Consider the following 20,262-nt stretch of genomic DNA (forward strand, 5'->3'; position numbering starts at 1 on the left):
CATCATTCCTTCCACACGTGTGAGAGAAGATTCCCTTTCTGCGCAGTAGGAGAAGAGCCTCTTTTCTGTGTAGGAGAGAGAGAGAGAGAGAGAGATGTGATGAGATGTGTGTCCAAATGAGGAAAAGGCCTCCTGTATTTATACACAAATGTTGATGATTGAATAGATGCCACTGTTGGGCTTCTGAGCCTGCATGAGTTGTTGGTCTTGATAATTATTCCATAATAAAAATAAATTCATGTCTCCATAAATACTTATCGGAATCGGATGATTTTTAGATCAATCCTACACCTCTCGACGAGAGGAATCTAATAAAACTATTATCAACCATGAATAAGATGACCCACGTGGAGTTTGGCCCTAGTTGCTAATTTTAACAAATCTTCTCTTCCTCCTTGATTTTGACCCCCTTTCGGTTGCTTCCCGCCTTGGTCAGCGTTCTGATCTCTTCTTGGTGAAGAACCGCTATTATGAATATAATTCATAACAAGTGAGATAAATAAAATTAATATAAATGTTAAATAATTAAATATTGGTAATGTTAAATAGTCATTAAGTGAAAAGGCGTGTCTAAAAGACATGCCTAATCATAAAAGGTCGCCTGTTGAGGTATAAAAGCAAGGCCTTATTGTAACATCATATCACTTATACATTTTTATATATTAATAAATTATTATTATTAAATACTTCATGTATTTTTAACATTTAAGTCAACAAGCTATCATTTTTTATGCTTCAGTGGTATTAGAGTCATGGTGCACAATATAATGATGCGAGTCTTTGAACGTTGTTCGCAGCCCAATGTGCCATTATGTTCACATCCTGAATGCATTGAGCAGTTTAGTAAAATTCAAGAAGCATTTCAGCATTTAGAAAAATCAATCGCAGAAGTTAAAGCATGTCGAGAGGAAGTTGATAATAAGGAAGATAATCGCAACAATGAAGAAACGAAACTAGGTGAAGTAGGAAAAGAAGCTTTTTATCAGAATGATGATAATGTTGAAAATGAAGGTATTGAAGAAAATAATGAAGATGGTGTGGATGAGGATTATCTTGAGAAACAAGAAGATGAACAACATCATAACAATGAGGAAAATGTTGAAGAAGACATTGATGATTCTGAAGATGGCAAACCTTTAAGTCATGAAGTGTCTATATTGCCAAAGGGAGCTACAGAAAACACATTGGCCAGAGATTCAAAAAAAATAAAGTTGCAATTTGATGCCTAATAGCAAATTTATTCAGCCTAAAGAATTTATGCAAACAGAATCTGCAAAGTCTGAGAATGAACCAGAGTTAACCCTAAATGCTAGATCGGATACTAAGGAAAATGAGAGCCACATGAACTGGCCAATTCTGCTGCTGCGTGTGGAGCATGTCTTCAAGGAGCAAAACACATGGGATGCTTATTTTCTCATTGAAGGTTTTTTCTATCTTGTGACTGAAAGAATCATCACCATTGAAAAGCAAAAGACATGCCCTAATGATTTGAAAGAAGCCATAGCAAGTTTAATTTTTGTTGCACCGAGGTGTGCAGACTTGCTAGAGCTCCAAGAAGTTAGTTCAAATTTCTTTGCAAAGTATGGTCCTGAGTTCACTATGACTACAATTGAGCTACGTCCTGACAGTGGGGTTCACATGCAGATCATTGAGAAATTATCAACCAGAGCACCGAGCGCAAAGATAAAATTATGTCTTTTGAAAGAAATTGTTGATGAAGATATTTATGGAGATATGAATTTATTTGTAATTACTTGAAAAATTGTCAAAGTCAGCCAGCAGTTAAGTGTGTGCATATAAATAGAGGAGAGGTTGAGTCATTATCTCAACTCATCTCATCCTCTCATCTCTTCCTTGTCTCTTGGGTATACAAAGGAAGGAAGATGGGAAAGAGGATGCAGTTAGGGCAGCAAGGATGCAGGAAGGTGCAGCAAGTGGTTTAGGCCTGCGTTGACCAGCATATTTCCTCCATTGACTGTGGCCTTGTGTGGGAAGCCTCTCCTAGGCTAGCCGAAGAGCTGAACAAGTCTGCATTGACTGTTTGAGGGCACATTTATGACAACGCTGACTGGTTAGGGATCGCTGCAGTATGTTGTAGCATTCACTGATGTTTTGACCATCTTACTTTGACTATTTTGGGCTGCCACTACTTCTGTTGGAGACCGAGTTCTCCTAGGTTGTCTTGAGGACATTTTGGGAGATGATTGATCTTTTTTGCTATTGTTGTTCAAGGGTTTCATTACTGCTGTTGTAAATCGCTGAATAGTGATATTGTACTATCTCTCTCTCTCTCTGCTGAATTATTGAAGATAAAAGAAGATTTGATCAAAGGGTTTCCCTGCATTGGGGTTTGTCCCTGGCTAGCTGCCACATCTGGTGTCTCTTGTCTTGGCTTGTTTTTTATCGATCTTTTAATGTTCTATTTGCACTTTACTTTATGTTTATGTGATTGCTAAACAGTGGCTAATAAGAAAAAACGAAGTAAACTACTCTAAGCATAGAACATACCATAATTTAACATGAAATCAGAGTTGAGGTGAAGAGAAAGCCCAAGCAAGAGCAAGAGCAAGAGCAATCACCGAAGGTTGTTGAAGCTATCTTAAAGAGAAAACTCCGTGAAAAGTTTGACTATCATGGATGGAAGATGTCTCTCGATCTAACATTAGAAGAGCAGGAAGTGTTGGACCATGTGAGAGGCAGGATTGTTGAGCCTCCATCAAATGCATCCACTGCTGCTAGGAACAAATGGACCAAGGGAGAAGTCAAAGCAAGGAAGATCATCCGAGACTATATTGACAAGCACCTGGTGGCCTATGCTTCCGAGCTGACCACCTCCAAGGAAATCTACGAGAGACTGGTGAGTTTATTTAAAGTTAATGATGCAAATAAAGTTTTGTTCCTTAGAAATAAGCTGAAGGAACTCAAGAAGGGCAAAGATGAGAGTATGCAATCATATTCCTTAAGGATCACTGAGATCAAGAATGATCTCCTATCTATTGGGGAAGTAGTTCCTAACAGGGAAATGACACTCACAACTCTTGGAGCACTGCCACCTAAATGGTATATATTGAGGACTACTCTTCTCAACAATAATGTAATTCCTGGATTTGAGGAATTGATGGCAAGATGTATTCAAGAAGAGACAAGGATAAAAGAGAAAGAAATGCCCGCACTTAAAGGCCATCCCTCTGCCTTTTCTTCTCATGCTAAAATAAGAAACAATTGTGGGGCTGAATCCAAAGGAAAGGCAGGACCAAAAGGTGGAAAAAAAGGTCGATGTTACAATTGCAACAAAATGGGCCACTATGCGAGGGAGTGCCCTGATAAAAGGGAGTCACACCATGATGATGATCAAAATCACTCTCAAGGCAATCAAAGGAATGGCAGGTCCAATGGCAGAGGTAAAAAGAAATGTCGGAAATCAAGGAAGAGGACAACCCTTCAAGAAGGCAAGAAACTCCAGGTATGAATCTAACGTTGTTAGCAATAAGCAAGATGAATATTATCTACAAGCGACCCTCTCTACTATTGCTCCCCCGAACTCGCTGGGAAATTGGATTATTGATAGTGGTGCCTCAAGGCACTTCACTGGTTACAAAGAAGCTCTCTGTAATCTGATAGAGAAGGAGACCAACCTGGAAATTGTTCTTGGGGACAATTCAAAATATCCTGTGAAAGGCATAGGGAATGTCACTCTTCAATTAAATCGGGGAAATACAATTCATTTACAAGATGTATTATATGTACCTGATCTCAAAAGGAACTTGGTGTCCATTTCGGCAATGGAAGACAAAGGCTACAAGGTGGCCTCCATCGATGGCAAGGTACGTGTATGGAAAATGAACTTTAAAGATACTTTCACTCTTGGATTTCGAGTTGATTCATTATATCAAGTCAGAAGAAGTCCATTGGGTGTCATGTCTTGTGACACATCTCTGAACTATGGCATCAGAGGTTTGCTCACCTTCATTATAAAGCTCTACCCGATGTGAGAAAAATGGTGACCGGGATGCCCGAATTCATATTAGAGCAAGAAGGTGTATGTCCGGGATGTGCCGAAGGAAAGCTCAAAAGGGGACCATTCCCCTCAAGCCAAAGCAAGACCTCCGATATATCCTAGTTGGTTCACTCAGACATATTCGGTATGATGCCTGTGAACTCCTTGGGAGGATATTTACATTACCTCACTTTTACAAATGATTATTCTTGCAAGACTTGGATATACTTCTTGAAAAAGAAGGATGAAGTGTTCTCCTAGTTTCATCACTTCAAAGCCTTGATCGAGAATCTAACCGAAAAGAAGATCAAGATCTTAAGGACTGGTAATGGGACTGAGTATGAATCCAATGACTTTCATGACTTTTGCAAAGAGGTTGGCATTAAGAAGGAGACTACTACACCATATACTCCTGAGAAAAATGGTGTGGCGGAAAGGAAGAATCGTACGATTGTGGAAGCTGTCTGTGCTATGCTCCATGATCAAAAACTTCCAAAGTTTCTATGGGTCGAAGCTGCAAATACCACCGTATATGTACAAAACCAATGCCCTCATCAAGCATTGGGTTCCAAGACTCTCGAAGAGATGTTCACTGGTAAGAAACCTAACGTATATCATTTTAGAATTTTTGGAAGTCCCGTATATTTTCATGTGCCGAAGGAGAAAAGGAATAAATTGGGTACATTTGGAAAGAAAGGAATCTTCGTGGGCTATAGCGAAAATACTAAGGGCTATAGAATCTATGTGGCTAGTCAAACGGAAGTCGAGATTAGCCATGATGTCACCTTTGATGAAGATATGGCTCTTAGCAAAGTTGACAATATTCCTACTCTAAGGGGATCTAAAGAAGCTGACACCAGGGAACCGAAGGAAAAGGAAGATGAGACGATGCATGATGTGGAAGAACTTATGGATCCTATTGATCCCCCTCTGCAAGAGCCCTCCTCTTCTAGAAAGGGGCCTTTATGGCCTAGGGGGACACTTGATGATGCTGAAGGGCACGTTGCACCCAGGGGAACCTTTCGGGAAAGTAAGGAGCCGACCAGGTATCAGGGATACTTGACCATCATAAGCACGATCATCCAAAATGAGCCTTCGTCATTCGTAGAAGCTGTCAAGCATCAAGTTTGGAAGGATGTTATGACTGAGGAATATGAGTCCATCATGAAAAACGATGTCTAGGATGTGGTCCCTAGACCCTAGGACAAAGTAGTTGTCACTTTGAAATGGCTTTACGAGATAAAGCATGCAGTTGATGGAAGTGCGGAAAACTATAAGGCTCATTGTCGCTCGTGGCTTCTCTCAGAAGGAAGGTATAGACTATGACGAGATATTTACATCTATTTCCCGATATACCACCATCTGCTCGATCATAGCCCTTGCTGCTTCGCAAGGATGGAACCTACATCAGATGGATGTCTAGACTGCGTTCTTGCATGGTTTGATCAAAAAGGAAGTCTATGTGGAGCAACCCGAAGGATTTGAGATTCATGATCGAGAATCTCATGTGTGCAGGTTGAAGAAGGTCCTCTATGGGTTGAAGCAAGCGCCCTGAGCGTGGTATGAGAGGATTGATAGCTACTTGATGAAGTTGGGATTCATTAGAAGTGAAGCCGACCCTCACCTTTACTTTAAGGTTGAAGATGACAATCCTCTCATACTGGTGTTGTACGTTGACGACAGGGAGTTGGCTTCTGAGTTTGAGATGAAGGACCTAGGACTGATGCAATATTTCCTAGGACTAGAAGTCTAGCAGAAGCCAGGGGAGATTTTCCTATCTGAAGGAAAATATGTGGTGAAGATATTGGAGAGATTCGGTATGGTGGACTGCAAGCCCGTAACTACCCCGATGGAGCTTGACTTCAAGAAGTTAAGCATTAGTGCTGCCGGACCTGTTTTACGAAATTCTACCGAGTATCGTCAACTCGGCGGAGCATTGATGTTCTTGGTGAACTCCTATCCGGATATATGCTTTGCAGTCAACACGTTGAGTCAACATATGTTTGAGCCTCACCCCACACATTGGACTGGTGCCAAGAATCTGTTGAGATATCTTCATGGCATAATCACTCATGGGTTGAGATACACTGCCGGAGATGTGAGACTACTTGGATATACCGATGCTGATTGGGCAGGCAGTGTGGTGGACTGAAAGAGCACTTCCGAGTGTTGTTTCTCTTTGGGATCTGCCTCGATATCCTGGATGAGCAGGAAGCAGAAGTCGGTGGCTTTGAGCACCGCCGAGGCAGAGTACATTGCTGCTAGTATGGCCTCTTGTGAGGCGGTCTGGTTGCGAAATCTCTTCAGTGAGCTGTTTGGATTTACATTGGATACCACCGTGATCCTGTGTGACAACTAGAGCGGGATTCGTTTATTAGAGAATCCCGTATTTCATGATTTCTCCAAGCATATCGATATCAGGTACCACTATATTCGGGATATGGTGCAGCAGGGAGCAATAAGGCTCCAACATATCGATACAGATGAACAGGTCGCCGACATTTTGACAAAGCCCTTGGGAAAGGTCAAATTCTTGACTTTCTGAGAACGACTTGGTGTCGTTCAGAGAGGGTCAAGTATGATGTATTGAGCTCTAGGAGCTCCAGGGGACGCGAGGTACTTCTTGGAGCGACATGCGACCATAGGGCGACTCACCATCCCTTGGTGGTGCACTATGTACAGGGTGAAAGGTTCAACCTTCCCCTGTGACACCTCGTTTTGACTATAGGACAGGATGATTAGTTCTCGTGTGGGCCAGGATGATTAGTTCTCTGTGGTGACTATGGAACATGATGATTAGTTCTCCTGTGGCGACTGTTGGACAGGATGATTCGTTCTCCTTTGGACATGATGATTAGTTCTTCTGTCGAGACATCCTACCCATACAGTCTGGAACGCATGGTAAGTACCTCTCATCTGATCAATGAGTAGGGAAATGGGGTTAGGGACCATAGTAGTACTATCGATGGACGCATCGTTGTATCTACCGTACTCCCTATGCTAGGATAACCTCCATTGATCTGGGATCAATGATACTGATCTGGGATCAGTGAGAGTGGTATGACACACTCTAAGACTGACTTCGGGTCAGTGGAGGATGGTATGATACATCCTCGATCATTTCTTCTTCTTCATAGTTCGAGCAGAGTAGAGCAGGGCCAAGCTATGCAGGGCAGTGCAATTGATGGCTGGGATAACAGAGACGGTCAGACAGATTGCAGATGGAGTTCTCCCTAGTTGAGAAGGAGTGTTAGAATTGGAAACTAGGGCCAAACTCCATGTGGGTCACCTCATTCATAGTAGCTGATATTTTTCCTAGATTCCTCTTGTCGAGAGGTGTAGGATTGATCTAAAGATCATCCGATTTCGACAAGTATTTATGGAGATATGAATTTATTTGTAATTACTTTAAAAATTGTCAAGGTCGGCCAACAGTTAAGTGTGTGAACTCTTGCCCAGCGTTGCATATAAATAGAGGAGAGGTTGAGTCATTATCTCAACTCATCTCATCCTATCATCTCTTCCTTGTCTCTTGGGTATACAAAGGAAGGAGGACACAGATCTCATGTGGGAAAGAGGATGCAACTAGGGTAGCATTGGAGGAGGACACACTCTAAGACTGACTTCGGGTCAGTGGAGGATGGTATGATACATCCTCGATCATTTCTTCTTCTTCATAGTTCGAGCAAAGTAGAGCAGGGCCAAGCTATGCAGGGTAGTGCATTTGATGGCTGGGATAGCAGAGACGGTCAGACAGATTGCAGATGGAGTTCTCCCTAGTTGAGAAGGAGTGTTAGAATTGGAAACTAGGGCCAAACTCCATGTGGGTCACCTCATTCATAGTAGCTGATATTTTTCCTAGATTCCTCTTGTCGAGAGGTGTAGGATTGATCTAAAGATCATCCGATTTCGACAAGTATTTATGGAGATATGAATTTATTTGTAATTACTTTAAAAATTGTCAAGGTCGGCCAGCAGTTAAGTGTGTGAACTCTTGCCCAGCGTTGCATATAAATAGAGGAGAGGTTGAGTCATTATCTCAACTCATCTCATCCTATCATCTCTTCCTTGTCTCTTGGGTATACAAAGGAAGGAAGACACAGATATCATGTGGGAAAGAGGATGCAACTAGGGTAGCATTGGAGGAGGATGCAGTTAGGGCAGCAAGGACGCAGGAAGGCGCAGCAAGTGGTTTAGGCCTGTGTTGACCAGCATATTGCCTCCATTGACTGCAGCCTTGTGTGGGCAACCTCTCCTAGGCTAGCCGAAGAGCTGAACAAGTCTGCATTGACTGTTTGAGGGCACATTTATGACAGCATTGATTGGTTAGGGCCGGCTGCAGTATGCTGTAGCATTCACTGTTGTTTTGACCATCTTACTTTGACTGTTTTGGGCTGCCACTACTTCTGTTGGAGATTGAGTTCTCCTAGGTTGCCTTGAGGACATTTTGGGAGCTGATTGATCCCTTTTTCTATTGATGTTCAAGGGTTTCATTACTGCTGTTATAAATCACTGATTAGTGATATTTTACTATCTCTCTCTCTGCTGAATTATTGAAGATAAAAGAAGATTTGATCAAAGGGTTTTCCCGCATTGGGGTTTGTCCTTGGCTAGCTGCCACATTTGGTGTCTCTTGTCTTGGCTTGTTTTCTGTCGATCTTTTAATGTTCTATCTGCACTTTACTTTATGTTTATGTGATTGCTAAACAGTGGCTAATAAGAAGAAACGAAGTAAACTGCTCTAAGCATAGAACATACCATAATTTAACACAAACACTTCCCAATCTTCTGAGATTGCGTTCAGGGTTGTCTTCACCATCAATTCTTGATCCGGCATGGCCCCTATGTAAGTTAGCTGATCCCGGATCTCCTTCAATCGAGCGAGGAAGGTGTCGATCTGTTCTCCCTTCTGCATTTGGTATGACCGTCGTTGATTTTCTAGTAGCATCTTCCTCTACATGGAAGTATGCTGATACAATTCTGTCAGGGCCTCCCACATTGCATTTGTCATTTCCTTTTCGGCAATATGTGGTACTACATGGTCCTTGACCCCGTCAAGGATGATGCTCTTGGCCCTCGCCATTGCTTCCTCGTACTTATCATTCTCAACCGGGTCAACTAGGATCGCTATCATTTTCAAGGCAAAGTCCTTGAGACGATTCCTTTCTAGAACAGACAAGATTATGGCCTTCCAGACTACGAAGTTTGAGGCTCCGTCTAGTCTGTCCTGGTCTCTTATCCCGTTCACTACCATTTCGCTGCTCCTCTACTTCCCTCCTGGAAGTTCTCATTGTGACTCCCTCTGAGCCTCGATTTCCCTCCTGGAAACCCCTCTGCCAATGTCGAGATGCCCCCACTCCGATTATTAGTGCAATTGCACCACTGATCCAGATTTCTTGGCTAGAAATCCTCGGTAGCAACTCTCTCCTCCTTGGTCTTGCCCTGTTAGGCACTGTTCTGACCACAGTGCCCCACCAGCTTCACTTCACAACTTCTCCACAGCCTCCTATGCCCCAGCAAACTAAAGGCTAGAGCCTCTAGACTCTGCACAATCCCAACACCAGCAAAATTTGCACCTCGTGGCCACGGGTGTCAATCCTTCCTGACTGAGAAAGATGACCGAGCACTGCGTAGCTCAGGTTTGTGCCTTTCTGCCACTGTGCTGATCCTTCTCTCGGCTCAAACTTGATGACGCAGGCATTGTGTCACCCCTTCCTTGCTGCTTTTCTGCTAGGAACAACTTCTGTCACTCGGGACAACTGTTTCTGTTGCTGCTGCTCTTGCTCTACTTAGCTGATGCCCTCAGTTCTCCTGTGATTTGCAACCATGCCCTGATACCATGTTGGAATTTCTAAGTCTAACTGTTAGAAATCCTTCATGTACTTTCTGATTTATTTATGCCTACTTGTTTTGTCTAATTAACAAGTTATTTACCATGTAAATACTGAAAATAAATACAAGTACATGCTCAACACATTACAGATCATCAATTGAAGGAAAAACAAGAGCATAAGTGACACCGTTATTTTTGGAATAATGTCCCTGGAAAAACCCAATGCGGGAAAACCGGTGTAGCTATCTGAGGGTTTTATTATTAAGTAGTTTTAGAATACAATCTGGGTGCCAAACTGGCTCACCCAATAGAGAATGATCTCGGTAGTAGTACCTCTCAGTTGGAAACAGATATTCCTGCTAGAACCCCAGATGAACAATCCCACCGCTCTCAGCTCCAATCTGCCCCACGAAATCTCCAATCGTGACTGGCTCTGTGTGGCATCTAGCTGGCTCTGCGTCCCTCTCTCCCGGCTTCTGCGTTGATGCTCCTAGTACCCTCTCTGCCTCTCTGCTTTTGTATTCACTACCTCTTAGCTACAACTCTAATCACTCCTTTGATTTCCTCAGCAAGCCCTACCCCAGAAAATCGAATTTTTGATCAACTCAGTGTGTTCTCCAAGTGACTCTCAAGCCTCCTCTTATACTTTTCTCGTTGACAATTCAACGACCGAGATTAAGTCCCTAATCAACGGCTAAGATTAACTCTTGCTTGATGCATGACTTTTGGACCTTTCTAACACAGTTTTATATTAATTCACATTAATGTTTTATTTCCCCAAGTTTAGACTTAGGGACTCCATTAAAAATATTAAGTGTTTTAATATCTCCCAAACTGTTTAGAATCTACGCAAACCATTTCTAGGTATTGGAGATCTCATGTGCTTTAGCCTCTCCACCAATTTTCGTGGCTAGAGCACATCCGATGCTACCCCAAATCAACAATACCTTATGTGCCATAATCCACAAGGGTTGATGTTTAAATGTACTAGAGCTTGAGGAGGAGGAGTTAGAAGTCTATACAACCTCCCTTCACTAATCTCGGTAGTCCTTGCATTTTCTATACTAAACCCTTATGCCCATAGAATAACTTGGCCATCAACAAATGCAACCCTATCTCCTTTATCTTCTAAGCAAGGATAGAAAGCAAATTCTTTTTCAAACCTGGAAAATAGAGGATATTATTGAGATGAATATTCCCACCGGATTCCAACTCCGAGGTAGTTCCAATCCCTTTGACCAAGTAGCTATTCTTGTCTCCAAGTTCAATTGAGTGAGAAGAGTTTCCTTTTGATAGGGTTTTGAGTTGACCATGTTTCCTTGTCATATGCCTTGAAGCTCCACTATAAATTACCCATGTATTATCATCTTCAAATGAACCTGTAAGAGCGGAATAGAGATTTCCATCCATGACTTCTTTAGATAGCTTGGAGATGAACTTGATGATGCATCCTTTAATGGATTCAAAGAGACTCCTAAGAGTGTTGAGACCTTCCTTCATATATCTTTCCATTGGAGAGGGAGAGAGAAGATAGTTGCTTATAAGAATGTCTTCAAACAAGAGTGCCAAAAAGACGTGATCTTTTAAGCTTCCTTCACCTTAGCTCTGATACCATGTTGAGAAACCAAAAGCAAGTAGATAATGATGATTTCTATTAACTTGATAATTACTTGTGAATATTTGTTAGCTTCTTATTAATATTCTGTTCTCTTCATCAAACAATTACCAAAAACATAAAGACCACAAAGAGAAAGAACACCAGAAATTAGGCTCCAAGCTAGGGGAAAACCCAAAATTCCTCTTCTTATTAAATCAGATCAAAGTGAGATATCCAAGACCCAAGACCAAGACTGCCACAAAGACCCAAGTCAGCCCTCCTTGAAATCTCGTCCAACCAAGTCAAAGTCAACACTGGTCAAACCTTGTCAAATCTGGTCAAACCACAGAATTTTGGCCCTGCAATTTCAGCCCTGTAATTTCGCAGAGTTGCCCCAATACCTTCACACATGTGAACATAAACAAGCCAAAAATCCGAATTTTCTGTCCTTTGACTTCACGATCTTTCTTCTTGTATTTGGCACAGAAATAAATGTCTGAGAAGAGTGAATAAATGAGGTCGAAATGTCTTTTATTTATAGCTGTATAGGAGGTCGAATAGCTGCCTCTTCTAGGCTGACTTTTCCAGGCAGTGCTGACTTGGTCTTGTGGATGACAATTTTGACTTTTTGACTCAAAATATTTTTTCTTTTTCTTACAAGGAGTCCAAATAGGACTTTGACTCAAATACATCTCTTTGACTCAATAAACCCTAGAAGCATGAAGAACATACTTTGACTAGAAATAAAAATAATAATAATGAATGAATATAATAAGTACATGAATGATACATTCGTATTACATTATGAAGACCGACACTAGTTTCATTTTCAACATAATCAACCTTGAAACACTTGGAAACATTGTTATCACAGCAATATGGAATAAAATAGGGGGCTATACAGCCTTAGGGCTTCCCCAAGATGCAATTTTGTGGTGATTTTTCCAATAAAATAGTCAATAGCTGCAATTTAAACCATGCTATACTGATGAAATTCACTATTGAAATACTTTTGGGTTTTTCTTCAGTAAATGGACATTGTTCTATTCACCCTTCTCTCGAATATTCCGGTGACGAGGGGGGTTCTGCAAGGCTTTACTTGTGAAAAAATAGCTGGGATATTTAGTCTGTTATGTTTTCTCTTTGTTTCTTTTGTTCACCAACCTTGCATCTTCTCTCCAACTACTTACAAATTTTATGATTTAAATTGCAGGGGAGAAAAAGAGGAAATAGGGACAACCTTTTGGAAGGAATGGAGTGATACAATTGATGAACAACAAAAACTAGTTAATCAGGCCAGGAATTTGGAGCAAATAATCCCTGGGGTGGAAACGAACAGATTTTTGTCTGGACATACTGATTACATAGAGTCTGTCAAAGTGAAGAAAAGAATGTATTATCAAATGGATTATACTTGGCAAACAATCATGGAGTGAAGAGATCAGAGGTATGAACTTCATTTATTCCTAGGTGTTGGAAATCTAATGTAGTGTTTTGCCTGCAATACATTATTGATGCTTGAAACTCCCATTTATTTCTTAGCACACATTTAACATGCAAGGAATTGGTAAAACATTCAGTTAACTTCATAGATTTTTCCTCATGAAGGTACGTCTATGATAGTTAAGCTCTCTCCTTCTGTCACGATTGTGGACAAATGAAGAATTAAAGCTGAAAATTCAAAACACTGAAATGAACTCTTGGAGCATGGAGGAAAGCTTTTAAAGGTCCTTTCCTCAACTTTGTACACCACACTTGATGCGTCTAATAAGGAATGGCTTGGTTTCTTATATGCAATTTTGTCTGCCTGCCACACGTGTATAAAACGAAGTATTTGGCCAGAATCTTTATCCAGTGTTGGTGATACAGAAACTTTGGCTCATCTTAAAAATGAGCTTTTATACTTCCTTAGAACAACGATTACTGCAGGCTGTTCCTTTAGAGATATTGCTCAGACTTTTTTTAGAGAAGAGTAATGATTATCTCAGATACCAGCATAAAGTCTGATGATCATATGGTTCATCAGGAAGCAATAGATAAATACAAGGAAAAACTTATGGCTATTGGAAGTAAAGATGCCGAACATTTCAACAGATTCAGGAGGCATATATAGCTTGTATTGATTCTCTCCTGTGGGAGATAGGTTCAGCAATTGAAATCAACAAGCTTACCACCAGACATTTATGCAATTTGTTGTCATCACTTTCTTGTATCTCTTATGGGAATGATGAATTCAATGCCTTTGAGCCAACATATTCTGCTCTTTTGAAAAGGATAATACAAGCAGTGTAGTCGAAGTTGAGTATATTTGCTGAAGAGATGCAGCTATCTATTCAAGTTTGAGTTTATGCCTTTGAACTTCTACAGTGTATTGCAGGAAGAGGGTGTATCCAAGCTGTTGGAATAAAGGACAATCCTTTATTACCCTGGGATAGATGGGGATGCCTTCCATTATTTGGATATGGATAATCGTTTGAGGAAAGAGAACAAAGCAAATGTTCATGGGTTGAAAACTTCTTTGGTTGCCCTGACATCAAGAGAGTTGGTATCTGGTCTTAGAAGTAAATGGAAATGACTTGGTGACAGTTGACTCAGCAGTATCTTTGTTTTGTGCATTTGTTGTTTGTGTTGTATCTAAACCACAGTTATCAGCATTAGAATCTCTTCTGAAAGAGTGGGAAGGATTGTTTGAGAATGAAGATCAAATAACTGAAATAAAGAGACACAAGAAGTAACAAAATGAGATGATTGGAATGAGGAAGTTGAGCAGTGTTGTCGCACAGATTGTCACGACAACGCTCAGACCAGGGGCTGTCACCCTGATCCCCGATCTCTCCGTTTAAGCCTGTCTCCTGCGGCTAAGGGGGGTAGACCCTATGGGAAAATGGATGACCAATTGAAGACCAGTTGGGTTGGGAGACACGAGGGGGAACAAGCACTTAATTGATTTTACTAAGATAATAGACTAGTGCCTTATGAAAGAGATGATTAAACGATTATTTATCAAATGCTGCAGAAATATGAGCTCATTAACAATCATTTACCATCAAATAACTCAAACAAAGGATAACTTTTGCCAAATGCGAGATAATCGATAAATGCTCGATGGCTTAACGATATTCCAACAATTAAATTTCTAAAAAATAAATGCTTTAAACAACCTGGAAATTTAAATGCTGACCAGCTACCACTTTCATATAGCAAACTTGTAAATAAACATTTTAAGTGCATTTAGCTATAGGAAAATACCACAAAAGTCACCAAAATGATTTTTCACTTTTTAGCTAAAATTTTTATTATTTATTTATTTTTATTATTATTTTAAATCCCAAAAATTAAACAAAACTAAATAAATCTAAAAACCTAAATAAAATTAAAATCTAGTAAACTAAAAAGAACTCTTATTGCTTTTTATAATTTATATATATATAAAACAAAATTAAACTAAAGCAAATGAAATTTAAAACTGAATCCTAAAAAAAAAAAAAAAAAAAAATATTTTTTAAAATTTCTAAAATTAACAAATCAGAACAATAGAGCTAAAATCTAAATAAGGCTAAAGTCTATTCTAAACTAAAAAGAAACCTTTTTATTTTTTTAAACTATTTATGATTTTTTTTTTATATTTTATATTTTTGATTTATAAAACAAAACTAAACTTGAACTTAGAGCGAATCTAAAAAAAATGAAAATCAATTTTTTATTTTCAAACTTTTTATGATTTTATTATTTATTTAATTTTTATGATTTTAAAATTCTAAATGGAAAAGCTAAAATCTAAGTTAAAAAAAACAAATGGAAATCGATTTTTTATATTTTTTACAAAGATAAAAATTTAAAATAAAAATAAAACTAAAATCTAAAACTAACAATAATCTAATTTTAAAAAATAAAATCTAAAAACTAACCAACGCATATAAACAATAGAACAGAGAAAAACTTACGCAAATCAAATTTTCTTTTTGTTTTGGCTATAGCGTGTGCAGATTGATGGCCGACGGCGGAAGGAAGAGACGACTGAGAAATGGACGAGGGAGATAGCAAAGAAAGGCGTGGGTTTGCAGGTGGATTGGCTGCGGGTGGCACGCGGAGCAGGTTTGCTTGAAGGACAGCGTGAAGGGTGAAGGGACTGCGGTTTTTATGCAGACTCTGGCAACGTTAAAAGATGATAAACTGCAGGTTTTGATGGGATCACAGGAAGAAATTGCGTGGAGGGAAGATTTGAACGATAGAGGAAGGGACAACATGAGGCAGTGTGCAGGCAGAGAGACAGCAGCTGTGTGAGATGAGACTGAGCAGCTGGACAACAGAGGGGGCTGCGTGAGATGGAGGGAGTCGTTGCAGGAGGAGCTGCGTGGACAGCGTGTAGCTGAGTGGATACAACCGCTAAGATGAGCAGAAACGATGGACGCAGTGGGGATAGGAGCCGTTGGATGTAGGCGCTGGAGCTGGAGCGTTAGTGTGGCACCGGGGTTTGAGGAAAGGAGTGTGATTGTTGCTGCCTTTAGAGGAAAAAAGATGGATGTCGCAGGAAAATGGCAGTGTGGGAGTGAAGCAATAACCTGCTCTTTAATAAAAAAAAAATCGAAAATTTCTTCCTGCAAATAAAAATAAATCTTGAGCAGTAAAACAGTTTTTTTAAACCACCAAATCCCCTCAGAAAATTAGAAAATCCGTTGAAGATTATCCCTGCTGGAAACCCTGAAAAACTTTTAAGATCTATACCTGCAACCTGAAATGGCAACACAGAACACCGAGAAGTAAAATGTGCCAGAAACAAAACTGAAACCCTAAATCAGCTAAAAATTTACAGTATTTACAGATCTAAGGCTCTTTAGCAGCCAGATTTGTCAATAATCACAGTAGTATTATCAGAATTTAATTTTAATGTGAGATACTTCAGAAAACCCTGCATGCATTCATAAAAATTCAAATGATAAGCCCGGGATCATGAACTGGCTGGGCTCTTTCAGAAAACACAATCCGGGAGTTGGTTGGTTCAGCCGAGAACTTCCCCTAACGCCCGATAATCTAAAAAAAAAAGATTTCCTGCACAGCTTAAAATCAACCATCAACATAGAGAGAGAAAACAATAGTGCAATCCAGATCAAATGGAGATACCTGCCATTATATTTCAGAATCTAAACTATCATTCAAACCCCAAAGATCAGACAAGATACCTGTGCCTGAATCAATCTTCATCAAGTTAAAATCAATAGCTGAAAATAAAATTATGCAGAAAAATAAAACATCTTACAGCATTTCCAGAAGAGTAACACCAACAAGATTTCAACTCCAAAGTCTTTCTTTATTGCACAAAAATGACTACAAGAGAGCTTTCTTTAGCACCAAACTCTCAGATCCAATCTGATCTCAAATGACCCCAAGCACCCTATTTAAAGGAAAAATTCCCAACAGCTAGTTCGAGTGATCCATGTCAAACTAATCTCGATTGTCGATGAGGATCAAGATTTCTTTTAATCTCATCCGTCGAATTTTTAAATGCATTTTAATATATAAAAAATTAAAATTCTGCATTTATTTACTCAAAAATTTGACCTATTATTATTTTATTATTTTTAAATTTTATTTTATTTTATTTTTTTATTTTTTAGAAAATTTTAAATTTTATTATTATTTTCATCTATTTTCTAATTAATTAATTTTTTTAATTTTTAATTTTTATTTTTGGATCCTTGAACTTAGCCTTTGGAAAGATCACCTAGGACCTAGGACTTAGGACTTATGAGGGGATTAAAACATTTTCTAACCCTCAAGACACTTTACATCATGACTTTTACAATTTTACATCTCAAAGGGGAAAACCCATTTGACATAGGCCCTCATAGACCACCCAGTTCTCCGACCAAATATAATCTAGCAAATCAACACACTAGGATTCCTCTAAGATTCTAATGACAAAATTCATTCTTGCTTTGGGGTTAGGCTGAAGGAAAACTCTGCCGATCATGGATCGATGAGACAAAAAACCTTCCGGAACGTAGATTATCACTAGAAAATTAGGCCCACCTAGGCAATTTACATACATGACTCAACTCTGCTAAGATTATTTACAATTCACACATGCAGACTGGGTTTACAACATAAATTGATCAAGTCGACGATGACTGTCGAATTTCACGGACACGTCAATCAAGCGCTATTCCTTTTGCGAAAAAAAGGGGGTGTACTGCTATGGGAAGTTGACACGTAGTGGTCAACAAGCAAGATGATGGATGGGCAGCATTTCAAGAACCAAAAGCAGAGAGAGGTGAGAAACCCAATAGAGTTCTGTCAGTTCATACATTTCATATTTGTTGGATGATAATTCTCAAGCAGCTCATTGAACAGTACCAATTGGAAGAGGTCTTGCAACTGCTAGATGTAACATCTTCAAACAAAAGTACAGTGTTGCTAACTGAGATTGAGGCATGGAATTCAACTTCAATGTTAGCTAATGTACAGCCTGTTGTGGCATTGAAAAGTGCTTTGCTATTTACATATGATTCCCTTTGGTTTGAAATGTTGAAGCTACTTGAGGATAAAGTAAATCAGACTAACATATTTCACATGGAGCAAGAGAATATGTTAATGATGCATTGGATGATAGGAATAATTTGGGTGATGTTATAGATTTTGGATTGTTAGCACTTATTTTACCTGTCGGCTTTATGCCACCCCTTATTGGTAGTCCTGCATTTGCTACTATTTATCCTGTATTTGTACTTCACTGAAGCAACTAGGATTCGTTTTGCAAGAAAGGCATCTATGTATACAAAGAAATGAACATCAAGCTTGCAGTTCAAGTCTATATCAACAAAAACCCATTTTCTTTGGTAGTGTGGCATTCCCTTATTTTATAGCAGAACTCATGAAGGGAAAGCATTATTTGCTTGCAGGGGCATCGGTTTTTCAATTCATGCATGTAAATACTTTGCTTAATTCTACAAATTCTGTATATTTTGTTTTGAGTTCTTTTATAGAAAAGCATATTAAAGATGATGACTGTAGATGGTTTGAAGGACAAACTTTTGTTTGTTCTCAAATTAGTCTGTTGCTGCACAAACTAGCAGGCCTTGTAGATAGGCAAAAGCTAGAGGGCACAACAACACCTTGGGATAGAGGTCCATTGTCACCATAGCCTAAGTCCCCTTCTCTCCACGGATTTTCACTGGTGGGAGGAGTCCTAGTATTTCTCACTTATGATAGATGTATCTAGGATAGGCTTGGAGTGAGGCAAGGAGGCTCATTCAATGGAAAGGTTTGATGAAAGTGAGAGTTTTGGGAGAAGCTAGGAAGATTTTCCAAGAAAAACCCCTTGAAAGGAAGACTACATGAGACCTAGGGTTGAGATATTTGATAATATATGAGTTCATCGAAGGTCAAGGTAGACAAGAGAAAAGGTTATGAATGATATACTTCAATAAGTACTAAAGCACAAGCCTTGAAGAAATCCCCAAATTGAGGCATTAGCTTCTAGGGTTCCCACTTGGTATGAAGGCTAGGGCATCATTTTTTGGATATTCCACCATTAGAATTCGTTCAAAACTTGATGCGTAGAGGAGACACTAAGGAAGAATCTTGTCCAAGAGGAATTTAAAATCTCCTCCTCTGTTTGAATTTGCACCAAGCCCTAGAGAGGCCTCCCTATTCTTAAAGCGACAAAGAAAAAGGTGATAAGAAGGTGAAAGAAGAATGTGTTTTCAAGTTGTGATCACCAAGGATCTAAGACCTAGTGCCTGCCTATTGGGAGAATTGGAGTCAAATATAAACCAAGAAATGGCAACTTCACTCTTGAAGGAGACCTAGAAGGAATTTCGCTACCCTTGATGGAAGCAACAACAAAACGACTTCTAGATATTTATACTTCAATGACACTTGTTATGGACTTTCAAGGATGCAAATACAATCATCCTCTAGGTACATTCGTTCATTCATTAACTTATGAATAACCCATGCAAAAATTGTTTAAAGCATTAGACATATTCCATGCATTAGACATTCACCAAATCATAAATATAGCATTAAAAGGCACTTACAAGACAACGAAGACTATGTCCATCCACAAAAATGCCAAAGAGAAGCTCCAAGAATGATAGCGAAATTATTCAAACATCACAATTCATCAATAACATCCAATTTCGTCCTTTAACTGCAGATCTGAATTTCTCAAGAGAGAGATCGAAGAGCCAAAGCGTGATGGATAAAATGAGGCTAGTCCTCATCTATTTATACAAGAGCTAAGAGTTCAAAATGAAAAGATAAAGCCCCTCCAATGCCTAAAATGTCTAGTAAACCACCCATAGTTACAAGCCAACCATGATAGCTCATAAAATAAATCAAATAAGCCTTCTTAGGGCCATGCTAAGCTGATGTGGAGGCCTAGAAGGGCAACGTTGAGGCCTTCTGTGCTAAGGATGAGAATGAGGGCCTCAAAAGTAACAAATAAGAGGGGGATGCACTCCAAATGCTGCAAAACATCTCTGAACCCCTATTTGGGCTCTTTGGGCTCCAAATGGGTCTCACGAGTCTCCAAGTAGCTCATAATAAAGTTGATGTTTTATCAATGAGAGCTAGAAGATGACACATGCCCTCCCATGTCTCCCTAGGAAAGACAAAACCTCCTCCGGGCCTCAGATGAGCTGCCAAGTGTCGAGTGAAATGTGTAGTTGGCTAGGCAACGTGATCCAAGTGCATCATTATCTTTGCATAACTAGGGAACAAACAAGCAATATGGTGGTGTTGAAGAAGCCCATGGTGTGGCAATCAATGCTTTGCATGGTTGGAGGCCCATGGCTCTCAACGCTCACCCAACAAATTCCATTATGACCCTCT

The 20,262-nt window shown here is 39.6% G+C and overlaps 1 protein-coding gene across 3 annotated transcripts in view; it reads left to right on the forward strand.

The window, feature by feature from the left end:
• The window catches only part of LOC149211259 (MAG2-interacting protein 2-like), a 542,599-nt gene that overhangs the window by 417,722 nt on the left and 104,615 nt on the right, over nt 1-20,262 (forward strand). Inside the window, exon 11 of one of the 3 annotated variants that reach the window (XM_089396983.1) lies at nt 12,641-12,873. The exons of the other annotated variants lie outside the window; for them this stretch is intronic. Within the exon in view, the coding sequence (XP_089253109.1) occupies nt 12,641-12,660 (20 nt within the window). The 3' untranslated portion in view covers nt 12,661-12,873. Of the gene's footprint in view, nt 1-12,640; nt 12,874-20,262 lie in introns of those variants that run through there. 3 annotated transcript variants of the gene reach the window in all.

This window comes from Pinus tabuliformis, chromosome 1_2 (assembly GCF_031772625.1).
Source record: "Pinus tabuliformis cultivar Carrire ecotype Pingquan chromosome 1_2, CPIR1, whole genome shotgun sequence".
In the NCBI taxonomy this organism is placed as follows: Eukaryota; Viridiplantae; Streptophyta; class Pinopsida; order Pinales; family Pinaceae; genus Pinus; species Pinus tabuliformis.